Raw genomic sequence first — 12844 nt, 5'->3', positions numbered from 1 at the left:
TAGCTATGTCCATTTTTGTCGTTAAAAACCTGATAAACATTTATTTTCGGAGCTCTGTTCAGGAACTTATTGGTATTTAGAAAATGTAACTAAAATTTATTTTGAGTCAAAGTTACAGTTACTTTAAATTATTTGATGCAAAATAGGACGAGTTATACATCCAACTATGTGCAACTAGTTGTTTTTAATCGATATTTCAAATACAAATAGGCTACTCTGTTACAGCTAGTCTAGTCTAATATATAGGAGTTAAGATGAATTAGAGACCAAATGCAACTAAAATTATGCACTTGTATTATTTTGCTCAACGGACAACGGTTTTAACCAAACAATAAACATCACGTTTGGGAAACACATGCAGAAGCACAGATGCTGTACTCACCGCTCCATGCTGTCGTAGGTTTGACGAATTCTCGACAGCTCAGTCCACCCGGCAGGCACATTTGGCATCGCATGATGAAGTTATTGACTCGTGGCAATCCTGAACGTCCACTTCTTGTTCGTCACAAGCTCTTAGTCGATGTTATCATCGGCGACATTTCAATCGAGGGAAATCCACCACACGTCCAACGGTCGAGCTTCGGTTTGACTTCCTGCAAACTGAGCAACAGCTGACAGTTAGGCACACCTGATTAGTTCTGGTTAGATTGCGCAAACAACAACAGAAACTGGTGGAAAGCGATGTTTCCATTTCACTTACCGTGTCCTTCAGAGCGGCTGGATGTTTGTAACGCCGGTAGAAAACGACAAACTGTACAAAACTGCACTATTTTTCTCACAAAGACACTTCAAATTGATTGTATGAAATGTGCAAAACAAATAAAGTTATTATTATTAATAATAAAATTTTACAAAACAAAAAGTGTCACAATATTTCTTAATAAAAGAGACACTGATTGTGCTGGATTTACACACTTTTCTGAATATAATCTTTATTGCCGTGTCTTAGTGAGTTGATACAGAACACATTTACATGTCTTGACTTTGTCGAACACTGCTGTGTCTTTTTGGAAACCAAAAAACAGAACAAGACATTTCTCTCTCTCTCCCCGTTTGTCTTTAAATATACGCTCTGGCTTTAACCTGTGACCACAAAAGTTTCAATCTTCAGAAATCACCCGAGAAAATAAAAAAGAACCAGAAATGTTGAGAGAGGGAAATACACACACACGTCACCAGGTTTTCTTATCAACAAAAACATGACGACACGTCTGTGTTTTGGATGATGATGATGATGATGCGTTCACAGTCAAGTGCTGAATGTAGTGATCGAGATTTCTGAATTTTGATTTAAAGAAAAAAAAATCATCAGGATTTGTAGGACATTTGCAACTCAGGAAAAAACATGACGTTTCTTTTTAACTGAAAATGGATTTCGTCACTGACCCTGAGAGCAAGAAATATACATATATGTCAATATATGTGTATATATTAAGTCCATGTTGGTTTATGTATAACAAAAAGAGATGGAAGAAAGACAAATCATTTAACTGAACAAATTAGATTAACATGCAAAACAAAAAAACAAAAAAATACTAACCTAAAAGACACCCTTTAATTGAACACAAACATTTTCACAGTTTTATATATTTATTTATATGTCAAAGAGAAAAAAAAAATTAAAATTAACACAACAGAAAATGATCATCCAAACTAAAAATCAACAACAGACCCAGACTTAGTTCCAGGAACCTCTACATCATAAAGCTTTTGTTTTGGATTCAGAGGGATTTTACGTTATTGCTAACTGCGACTCTGCGCTGTTGCCCTAAAGTTGCGACGACGCATTGAAAACCATCGTTTCTGCAGCATCGACGTGATAGTTTTTATTAATAAATGGCTTTTTTCTCAAGTCACTGTAGAGACTAAACTTACACACACACACACACATACGTGCACACGCCTGGGCTCCAAATAAATACATTTAAAAACAGTCCACGTGCATTCTAATGGAAGTCCAGTATTCATATGTTCACAAAAAAAAAACAAAAAAAAACACACACAGTCACACAAACACAAGCGCTAACTCCCGAAGGACAGTGGGGGGGCGCTGGAGAGAAAGAGAAAAACCAGACATACAACAGCTGCTAGAGACAAAGAGCTTTTTCACAAAGTTAAAAATAGTAGTAGTTCAATTTTCTACCTTTGGTTAAGAGTTGTTACGTTGATTTTCCTTAATTGTTGTCAGATCTAATGAATTCATATTATTACAGTTAGCTTAGCATTAGCCCCATGCAAGGAGTAAATCCAGCCGTTTTAAATAGCAGTAGCCACAGAATCGGTTAAAATATGCATCAGACAGAGTTGTGACAGTGTTGGAATCTATCAGCTCTTACTAACCGTCGCTGGTGAACAAAGTTTTTGGTGTTAAAATTCTAATATTTGTGTTTTAAAATAGATACTCAGAAATATGAAAATGCCACATCACAAAATGGATGCTTCCTGCTAACTAGCTTGATGGTAATTAGCTGACAGGGCAAAGGCACCAGTTGATAGGAAAGTTGTCGTCCTGAGATGATTAGGTTACAGAGAAGTCAGTAAAGAAATTCTGAAATTGCACAGACATTTATACAGCTGGGGACGTAATTCACTAAAATGACAAATTATAAACAACTGAGGACAAAAACTGAAGAAAACAATCTTCTCTCTCGTCTCAATATTTAACTGTAGCAATAGCAGATTTCATCTAAGTATTTAAGCTAGTGATGTTCACAAGTCAGTACAAGGCAATGGTTGTTGCTGTACCGACACTGAGGTTTTCGGTTTGTTATTTCTACAAGAAAAAGATTAGATGTGTTCAACAGTTACGTCTTAATGTAGACGCGAGGAGAGTTAGCATTAGCTTGGTGGTTAACCTACGTTAGCCCTTCTGTTTGTGAGTGAGGCAGGTTCACAGGAACAGAAAATTTACTGATCCATTCATCCATCCATCATCCAACCATCCATCCATCCTCCCGTGCTCTTATCCATGTTAAACTAGCGATTGTAGTAAAACACTAGGGTTTGGATTTGAACCATAAACTACATTTTTTATTAAAAAAAAAAAAAGTTTGATTGTCTCAAAAGTCAAAAATATCAACGTTGACATTTAATGTGTCTGATCTTTTTAATTAAAAAAAAAATCAGCTATTGTTGAAGGTACAGAAAAGAAGTTCATACTTAGCATTATCAGAAGACAGGCTAAAGAAAGTGTGCTACAGGGGCTGATTAGGAGAAACTGCGATAACACTAAAAAATAGTTAGCTAACGTTTATGACAAGATTTCACTACATGGCCTGTTTGTCTTTTCCCTTTCAAGATTTGGCGCTAGCAATAGTCAACTAACACAGCAGAGCAATGTCAACTTAGAAAACCTTAGAAAGCCAAGCCTTTGCTAACTTTAGCTAACGACAGCCAGCCTGTTGCTACTGTGCTTTCACACCAGAGTCAACCTGAATGTCGCACAAATGACACACACAAGTAGGAACATTTTAACTTTCGCACCACTGACAGCGCTACGAAACGAAAATATTGTTGGTGCTTTGTTGCAGTTCGTAGGTAGCGCTTGCCTTAGGTTCAGTCGCAGTCAGCCCTTTTATAAACAGTGGTGAGTTCTGTTCCTTGCACAAACTAAACGCCATATTTGACATCCATTTTCCCCCAAACTAGCTGTAGTTATCTTAATCTAAGCCCCCTTTATTATATAGTTATTTACAAAGGCATGGCGAACTTTGAACTAGCCAAGCCTGCTAGCCTGACGAAGGAGATGACAGGAAATATTGGTCTGCCTGCAGGTGGCGCCACTCGATTCTTCTTTCAAAGGTTGCAGTTAAAAAGCAGAGATTGAGGTAAACTGAACCTGCGTCAAGTGTTAGCGGAAGTTAACGTAAGCACAAAAGAGGCCCTGCAATAAACCCTACGTGAACAAGGGGATGACAAAGAGGGGAAAGTGGGAGTTTCACACTTCACACACATACGCAACCAAAAATTTGATTTGTTCAGTAATCTTAAACAAAAAATCCACAAAAGTACATAACCTTCCTCCCGTCACCAAATATACGGATAATCGCACAAACAGGAAAAAAAACCTCATGTTTCATTTATGCACACACATGGAATCAACTGCGAATGTGAAGGAGAAATTATTAACAAACACCGATTCACAGACTGAAAGGATCAATAGTGTGATTGTTATTGAACAAAAAAAAAAGAAAAAAAAATCGATCCCTTTGATCGACGATCGGCACCGTCACGCAGAATTTAAGGCGACTTCTCTAAAGTTTATCAGTGTTTTTGTGAATCGGTACAGAGGTTGAAATCAAAGCCTTTCTGTGTGTTTTCCAGTTACAAAAACCTTGCTCTGCCACATAGTAGTTGATGGCTACTGACACTGCCACCTGCTGGTGACCCTGCTCCCCAGTAAGATGGCCATCTGACCAGGAGGAGTGACTGATGCCACTTGTGTGAACAGTCTGTCGTCCCTCAGTCCAACAGGTTCATAAGATCCATATCATTAGACGCAGCCGCTGATGCTAACTTTTAGTCTCTTTGCGCCTCCTACGTTGATCATAAATTCTGGAACAGAATCTAGCATAATAACAAATTGTAGTTCTATTCTTTTATTGCTGAAATATAGATTTCCCCCTCACAAATATGATAATGCAAATCATTGTCATCATAAAAAGCTATAAAAATTAGATCCATCCTCCGTAATAATGTAGATAAAGATATAGCAAAAAAATTTCGAAGTCAGACTAAGTAGTAAGGCACTTCAAGAAAACGAGGTTTTCGTCTTTCTGTGAAAAATGTTAGATTCTCTCTCCGGGCTGGTTTTCTCATCTTCGTCATCATCCACCGTTTGGCACTGTGGTTATGATGGTGGTCGTCAGTCCACGCCCACCAGAGGATGCTCTCCGTTTGGAAGGATTTGCTCTAGAGGTGGCTTGGCGTGGATGTCCATCAGCTCCTCGATTAAACCATCTGCAGGAGGGACTGTGGTGGTGTCCTCTGGAGGAGAGCTGGAGGACGACGGGTCTTTGGAATTGTCGTTAGTAGTTGTCGTCTTTGTGTCAGTAGCTTGGGTTTTGTCTATGGAGGGTGGCTCCGTCCCACAATGTTCGGATATTCCATCTGACCCCGTCTCTAGTTTTTCCTGCAGTCTGTCGCCGACCTCCTCCTTGGCGTCTTCGTCCTCCAGCTCCTTGGCCGTGGCTCCTGCGTTGCTGCCACAGTCGCTCTCATTCTCTGAGGGCGGGCAGGTGGAGGTGGGCGTCGCCGTGTCTCCGTCTTCACTGACGGCGTCGTCGTTGTTGTTATTGCTGTTGTGCGCTCCTCTTGTTTTTCGGTGCACCCTCTGGTGGCGGACGAGGCTGTGCTTCAGTGTGAACGTACGCTCACATGTCTGGCACTGGTATGGACGCTCGCCTGCAAACAGAGGGCGCCAGATGTCACGCATTTATAATGCAAGCGTGAGATTGTTCTGGTCGCTACTTTCTGGCTTTTTTGGAGCTAATTAAACGTTAGGAGCACAGTCTCCGATATCATCTGCTCTGAATGAGGGCGTGTTTGTGCTTGTTTGTGAGTTTCAGCGCCTGTGTGTGTGTGTTACCTGTGTGTGTGTGTGTGTTACCTGTGTGTGCCCTCATGTGTCGGGTCAGCTCCCGCGGGGGGGCGTGTTTGTGCTTGTTTGTGAGTTTCAGCGCCTGTGTGTGTGTTACCTGTGTGTGTGTGTGTGTTACCTGTGTGTGACCTCATGTGTCTGGTCAGATCCTGCAGGGACCAAAACCGTTTGTTGCAGATGTCACAGAGCTTCTTCCTCTTGTCGGTCCGTCCTCCTGTTGACGCTCCTCCCTCCAGACTCTTTGGTTCTGACGCCTCCTCCTCGTCGCTCCTCTTTTCCTCCTGCTCCTCCTCTGACTCTTCACTCTCTGCTGCCTCACTCTCACCTCCCCTTACGTCTCCACTGTCCACTTCCATCTCCACGTCTGCCTCCAGCTCAGTCTGCTCCTCCTCTTTCTGCTGCTCCTCCGCCTTATGCTCATCCTCCTTCTGCTCCTCCTCTGTTGCTTTGGTGTCAATGCTTTCTGTGACCTCCTCTGCCACAGCGGAGGTCTCCTCAGGTGGTGCAGAAGCCGGCGTCTCCTCACAGAGGTGCGCCCTCTCGTGGCGAGCGAGTGTGGTGGCGTAGCGGAAACTCTTTTTACAAACTCGACACACGTGTTTGTATTCAGGCTGCTGCTTTGACACGGCGCTGCCAGCAGAGGGCGAGGTAGAGGAGGAGGTGGCTTCACTCTGGTGCTCCTGCTCTTTCTCTGGACTCTCTGTCAATACTTGAGGAGCGTGTGTGGAGGAGCAGGAGGCGGAGGAGGGGGACGAGGAGGAGAGCATTGGGCTCGGTTCTTCCTGAACAGATGTCGTTGGTGTTGAAAGTTTAAAATCGATCATTTTCTTCCCAAAGTTCAGGTCCAGACTTTTGTTGCTGTGGCAGTCGTCGTCATCACCCTCCACCTGTACAAACAACAGCAATTCATAACAACAACAATTACAAACCAGACTTTTAAAAACTTTAACAAAACCTTAAAGATCTCCTGCAGTTGTCACCTTGCTGCCGTTGCTACAGTTATTGCTGTCAGTGTTATCTTTGCTTTCGCTGTTGCTGATGTTGTTATTGCTTTTGCTAGTTTTGTTGCTGGTGTCATCGCTGTTGTTCTCTGTCGCCCCCTGCTGCTCAGGGACCTCTGTCTCTGGTTGTTTCATAACTGTTGGATCTGGACTCAGGGCTAAAAATAAAACAAAACAGAACAACAAAAATAACAGGAGGAGTTATTAATATTTCAAATATTATTGGAGTGAACAACAAGACTTTTTTTGAACATCAGAAAAGTCCTCTCATGATTTAAGTATAAACCTTGGTTTTCTTTAGGGGTGGGGCTCTGTGGTGTCATCAACCTGGTCTCTTGGAGAGGTGAGGGACTCTTTGGTTTAGGGTCAGGGTCCTCGGACACAGGACCAGGGCTCTGGGACAAAGGTGTGGGACTAGTGGAGGGGGCGCTGCTGGTGAGGTCATGTGCCTCTGGTGAGGCCTGCTCCGTCTCTGACTGACTCTCTGAGAGAAACAACAACAACAAATTCAATTCATTCCAAGTTTCATTGCAGCCAAAAATAATGGAAAAAATGTTCAAATAAAAACAAAATCATGCCAGAATGGACCAGTCTAATAGTTTGTTTTTTTTTTTCCTGACCTGCGCTCTCGTGTGAACCTTCTTCTCCTTCTTTTTTCACCAAGGCGCCATTGCGCCTCAGAATCCTGTGCGTGACACCGTGTTTCCTCAGCAGGTGGCGCTCACAGTTGGACTTGGTGGAAAAGAATGCATCGCATTTTGGACATGGGAATGGTTTCTGGCCTGAAGGGAAGGAGGAAGAACCAAAGGTGAGGACAAGGAGATGGAGACGGAGACAGACGGAGGCTCAGAGTCCAAACAGGTTTAAAGACAAGTGTGTACCAGTGTGTGTTAGCATGTGTCTCTGCAGGGAGCTGGCCCAGGGGAAGACTCTGGGGCAGAAGGGGCAGGTCATCTTCTGGACAGAGTTGGAGTACGCGTTCTTCTTCCCTTTGGCCTGAGACGTAGCTGCCGTCTTTACGTCGTCCTTGGCTCCTCCGTCTTTGTCCTCACCTCCTACCATTTTATCGTCTTCTGGGTTTGGGAACAGTAAAGAACCGTTAAAGACCGTCACTCCTCCTTTGAATCACACAGTCATCAGTTTTCTCATCTCTACCTCTCTTTCCTCCGAGGTCTGCGGCTCCAGTCTGGAGGTAGGTGCTGAACTTGTTGGCGTCGGTGGTGGCGAGCATTTTCTCCACACTGGCGAACTCGCCACTGGATTCCAGGTCTATGTTGTTGCTGCTGCTGTTGACAAGAGTTTTCTCTCTCCCTGTGATAGAAGCATGTTTCTTTCTCGACCGTTTCCTGAAGAATATGAAAAAATATATATTTATATCTATAAAACATTTACACTTGAATAAATGAGCATGTGTGTCAGACAGGTAGGTGAAGCTCATCTAAAGTTGACAAACCTGGATGACCCCTCAGACACGTCTTCATTCTGTGTATCCAGACCAGAAACGAGTCCTGGAGCGTCTGTGGCCGAGTCAGACTGAGAGGAAGAAACGAGCGCCTGAGGTTTGCAGTCCATTGAAGAAGCCTCTCTCTTCAGGAGGTCTGGAGCTCCAGAGACAGAGTGAATGATCTGAGCAATGGAGGCCAGAGGAGGGAGCTCTTTCAGTGTAGTGGAAGGTGAGGAGGAGGAGGTGGAGGACGACGAGGGTTTGGGCAGAAGCGGTTTAAGGCGCTGGGCTCGAGCAGAGTTGCTGAGGTTGGGGATGGAAGCGGGAGGAGGAGTTGATCCAGGGGGGAGTTGGTAACAGAGCTGTGGGTGAGTGTGGAGGCTGTTTGCAGACTTCTCATCTTTGGATGCCGCCAAAGTTTGTTGCTGCTGCTCCAAAATACTGCTGCCGTTCTGCTCCGTCTTGATTTCTTTCTTGTCTTCGTTAGCCTCTCTGCGCTGCCTCTTGCTGGGAATGGACAGATCGATGGGCTGGTCCAGGACGGAGCAGTCGAACGTGGGAGAGACGCTCTCAATTTTCACCCCCGGAGACACTGTCTGGTTCGCTGCTGCGCGACCTTTAGCAGAGAAGTCCAGCGGCTGGTCCAGCTCTGAAGTATAGACAACACCGGTCAGGTCCTCCGTCTTCACTGCTTGGAGCATCTGGAGCGGAGGCTGACTGATCCCGTTCAGCACCATGGGACTGACCAGAGCGCCTCGTACAGGGGCCACAGCGGTGATGGGGACGGCGGGGGGCTGAAGTGTAGCGATGTGGTCCTCAATCTCCCTCTCCTGGACCTCAGGATGCTGCTTCAGCAGGTGGTGGATGCAGTTGCGTTTGGCCAGGAAGGCGGCGCCGCAGCGCCGACACTCAAACGGCTTCTTCTGGCAGCCGTTGTGAGTACGCAGGTGGATCTGCAGGGCCCGGTAGTTCTTGAGGTCCTCGCCACAGAACTTGCAGGTCGTCTCCGCTCCGTTGCAGCCGGTCTCCATGTCCTGGGTGGAGTTAGTGATTGATGACGGGATGTTTATAGTAGTGGTGGAGGTGACGTACTTAATGTTCTTCTCTATCTCCTTCCTGGAGGTCTTGGCGTGCTTCTTCCTGAGGTGGCGCTCACAGTTGGCCTTGACAGTGAAAGGATAATGACAGACCCGGCAGACGTACGGCCGCTCGCCGCTGTGCGTCCTCAAGTGTCGGATCAGTGTAGCTTTGTCTGGGGCCACATAGTCGCAGATGTTGCACTGGTGAGGCAGGATGCCAAGGTGGAAGCGCATGTGGGCCTGCAGGACACCAGAGTAGGCAAACACCTGGTCGCAGAAACGACACGGGAACGAGCCTTTAGAACCCGCGTTGGCGTTGTTGCCTCCTTTGGTTCCTGGTTTTTTACCGCCAAGAGCCGTCTCCTCCTGAACAGCTGTGGTGGCCGCTGGCGGTGAATCGGACAGCTGGGTGTCGCCAATGGACCCAGGCTCCATGTGCCCTGCGCTGTCTGCCAAAGTAGTGGACGAGGAAGGAGTTTTAAAGAGGATGGGAGTGGGAGGTGGCAGGCTGGGGCTGATGCAGCCCAGTGAGGCCTGCTGGGAACTCTGGAGAGGGGGAGGTGTTGTTGCTGTGAGGCTGGTGCGAGGGGTGATGGGAGGTTTGGGCTTCAACGTAGGCATGGCTTTCTGAGCCTGGACCTGACCTGGATGGGAGAAGAAGAGAGCGTTGATTATTAATTTTTTCAAGGATGTTCCTCGAATAAAGGAAGGACGTGATGTTCTTTCACGGGAGAAGAAGAGAGCGTTGATTTTATTGCATTAATTTTTTTCAAGGATGTTACTCAAATAAAGGAAGGACGTGATGTTCTTTCACAAATTTCTGCTAATTACTCAACATTCAAAAATATCAGAAATAAAAGTAACACCAACCTTGACCTCCAGCGAATACAGGAGCTTTGGCCAAAGATGGAAGTGTCACACTAATCTGATTGGGTGCTGTCGTGGCCACCTTCAGGATCTGCTGGAAATCTGCTGGAAGTTCCATTATTCCAGCTCCAGCTGCCTCACCGGGTTTGGCACCGGACGGAGCAGAGCTTGCTGTGGCAGCCACTCCGTCAGGCTGCAGGAGGAAGCCCGTCTGGAAGGGCTGCATGGACAGAAGACTGAGGGCGTCTTTCTGAGTCAGACCCTGCAGGGCAGAGGCCTCCAGCAGGGGGATACTCAGCGCTGCCAGCCCACCAAGACCCAGGGTCAGGCCCAGTCCACCAGACAGGAAGGAAGACGCCGGCTCCTGGGGAAGACTGGAGCGTGGCGGCTCCACGTGGATCACCTTGATGCTGTCCAGGTGGGCCTGGTGGATCTCATCATCTGTTGGACCGGACTTTACCTGGTAGAGAAATCCAGAATTTGTTAAAAGGAAATTCCCAAAGGTGGAGGGTGTATAACTAAGACACGCACGTTTTACTGTACGTTATGTGGTTATGATGTAACCAAAATAATCTCAGATCTCACCGTAGAAACGTGCTGAAGACCGAGAGCATTAAGGAAGTCGGACTGTTCAGAAAACTTCACGTCTGTGTCTTCTGCTGGACCATTGTCCTCTGTGTCAATGTCCATGGATTTCACTTCTTCCACTTGTTCCTTACATTCCACCGTTTCAGGAGACTTGTCAGTGTGGGACATGGTTTTGTGTAGGTCCAGGGCGGAGCGCAGGGGGAACGCCTTGTCGCAGCTTTCGCAGACAAAGCGGTGAAATTTACTAATGCAACGACGGAGGTTTGTCTCGCACCAAACCTGGATGACAAAATAAGGGAAAAAAGACTAAGTAAAAAAAAAAAAAAAAAAAAAAAGTTTGGTTCTAAAACAGACGTGGACCGTGGGTCTGTGACATCACCTGTGCAATGTGAGCAAACTTTTTGCAAGAGAAGTCGATGAAGGCAAGATCATTGAAGCCAGTGGGGATGGAGGGGTTGTTCTGGATGAAGGGACGACCGCTGGGATCCTGGGGGAGGACTTTATGAACCGCGGCGTTGTGACGCAACAAGCCACGGTGAGTTCGAAAAGAGAGGCAACAGAGATCACACCTGGAGGGTGAAGACGATGAAGTTAAAGCGTACACCATCAACAACAACAACAAAATAAAAATGATACAGTCAAATGGATTTCATTCCAGCAGGTTCTTTTTCAGCACGTCATCATGACACTGTTTTACTTTGTGGCCACTGGGTGGAGTCATATCTCTGTGTTTGTGCCTCTGCACATCAGAATCAGACTGATGGTTTGAATCAGCTAAAAATCCTGGCATGAAATGGTGGAGTTAAAGAGTTTAGTGCGAGAAAAAGAGTGTTTTCTTTTTCGTTTTTTTCCCTCTTTTTTTTTAAAGAAAAATCAGCTTCAAACAGATTTAGTTTAGATTTACATTTTAAATACTGAAAATACGATGCAGCATCAGTGATTTTCTCCTTGGTGTTAGGGGAAGTAAGAGCTTTACAAAATGCAATTTCCTTTTGTGAGAAATCTGTTTAACTGCCGGATGGAGCGGTGTGTGTAGAGACACCACAGAGTGAAGCGATGTCTCGACTCGTTGCCTCTCAGAGCTTCTCGGCCTGACAACAGCCTCCGCAGAAAAGTTTGGGTTTTTTTTTTACCACAGGCACTTAAAAAAAAACATGAATTATCCCTTTATTCACAGAAAGGACAGCTGCTCCGAGTCTGTCACAATCACACACTCTTATCACATCCACGTGTGTGTGTGTGTGTGTGTTTAAGCTGTGTGTAATCCCCTCAGACTCTTTGTCAGAGGATTTTAGGTATAGTGGTGTGTGTGTGTGTGTGTGTGCCACCATCACCACCACCTTCTCCTCCATCCTTTTGTTCTCACTCTTACATTTAATTACATCATATAAAACATGACACATTTCCAATTTTATTTCTTTTGAAAATTTTAAAGCCTTCTCTAATCATTTCCCAGTTATTGTCCGGAAAGTTTCTAGATAATGTAAAATTAATTAATTAATTAATTAATTAATTTTTAAAAAATGTAAAACTTTAAAACTTTATTTGAAGCCATATTTTATCATTTTTGTTAGACTGAGTTGATGAACTGCGGACACGGTGGGAGGTCGGCTCTGTGGTCAAGTCATGGGACAGCATCTCGTTACCATGACGACGATCCATCGCTGAACTGGAGTGATCGTACCTTTTCTTAAGTTGACAAAGCTTTAAGTGACGCAAGCGAATAAGATCTCCCCCTGTCCCTGCGTCTAACACACACACACACACTCACACACACACACACACTCAGATCCTCTTACCGGCTGCTTACTCAGGATTTAAAGCTAAATATTCCTTCTGCTTCATAACAAGCTCAACGCTGCTGATGCTCTCCATCCATCCATCCTTTTCTATTACCCTTATGTTATGACTGATTAAGACCAAAAACCTGCCAACCAATGACAAAGCTCCAATATTGTTGTTTTGCTGGAATAATGTTTGTTCTAAATCTGTTCTCCATTCCTCATTTCAACTTTTGTTTTGTCTTTTTTCCCCCTTTCATCACATTCGTCCATTGATGCCTTTGAGTTTTTCTTTAATCACCTTCTCCTCCATTTGCTACTCTTTTCTTTTAAGGTTTTTTGTTTCTTTAAATTTTGCTCTACCGTTATTCTTTTATTGCGTCTTTCTTTTCTCTTTTCTTTCTCTCGGGGCTGTTGTTAGGAGTTAGGTTGCCCGAGCGACACAGGGTATCCTTTTTTCAGGGCAGGAGGGTGTTGTCATAGAG

General features: G+C 44.9%; 1 protein-coding gene across 12 annotated transcripts in view; it reads right to left on the bottom strand.

The window, feature by feature from the left end:
* Positions 1 to 382: 382 nt before the first annotated feature.
* rreb1a (ras responsive element binding protein 1a) overlaps positions 383 to 12844 on the bottom strand; it is a 44525-nt gene continuing 32063 nt past the window's right edge. For 9 of the 12 annotated variants that reach the window (XM_025054584.1, XM_008308030.3, XM_025054585.1 and 6 more), the window contains 11 exons: positions 10958 to 11147; positions 10576 to 10857; positions 9994 to 10450; positions 8054 to 9767; positions 7756 to 7946; positions 7482 to 7673; positions 7221 to 7382; positions 6887 to 7084; positions 6580 to 6758; positions 5718 to 6486; positions 383 to 5403 (listed from right to left, as the gene is read on the bottom strand). In XM_025054584.1, the coding sequence (XP_024910352.1) occupies positions 4865 to 5403; positions 5718 to 6486; positions 6580 to 6758; positions 6887 to 7084; positions 7221 to 7382; positions 7482 to 7673; positions 7756 to 7946; positions 8054 to 9767; positions 9994 to 10450; positions 10576 to 10857; positions 10958 to 11147 (4873 nt within the window). In that variant the 3' untranslated portion in view covers positions 383 to 4864. Of the gene's footprint in view, positions 5404 to 5424; positions 5609 to 5696; positions 6487 to 6579; positions 6759 to 6886; positions 7085 to 7220; positions 7383 to 7481; positions 7674 to 7755; positions 7947 to 8053; positions 9768 to 9993; positions 10451 to 10575; positions 10858 to 10957; positions 11148 to 12844 lie in introns of those variants that run through there. The other 3 variants (XM_025054583.1, XM_017031588.2, XM_017031589.2) reach the window with 3 other exon arrangements.

Source organism: Cynoglossus semilaevis, chromosome 3 (assembly GCF_000523025.1).
Source record: "Cynoglossus semilaevis isolate Cse_v1.0 chromosome 3, Cse_v1.0, whole genome shotgun sequence".
NCBI classification, from domain to species: Eukaryota; Metazoa; Chordata; class Actinopteri; order Pleuronectiformes; family Cynoglossidae; genus Cynoglossus; species Cynoglossus semilaevis.
Note: the sequence above shows the minus strand (reverse complement) of the source record. Positions and strands in the feature narration are given on the sequence as shown.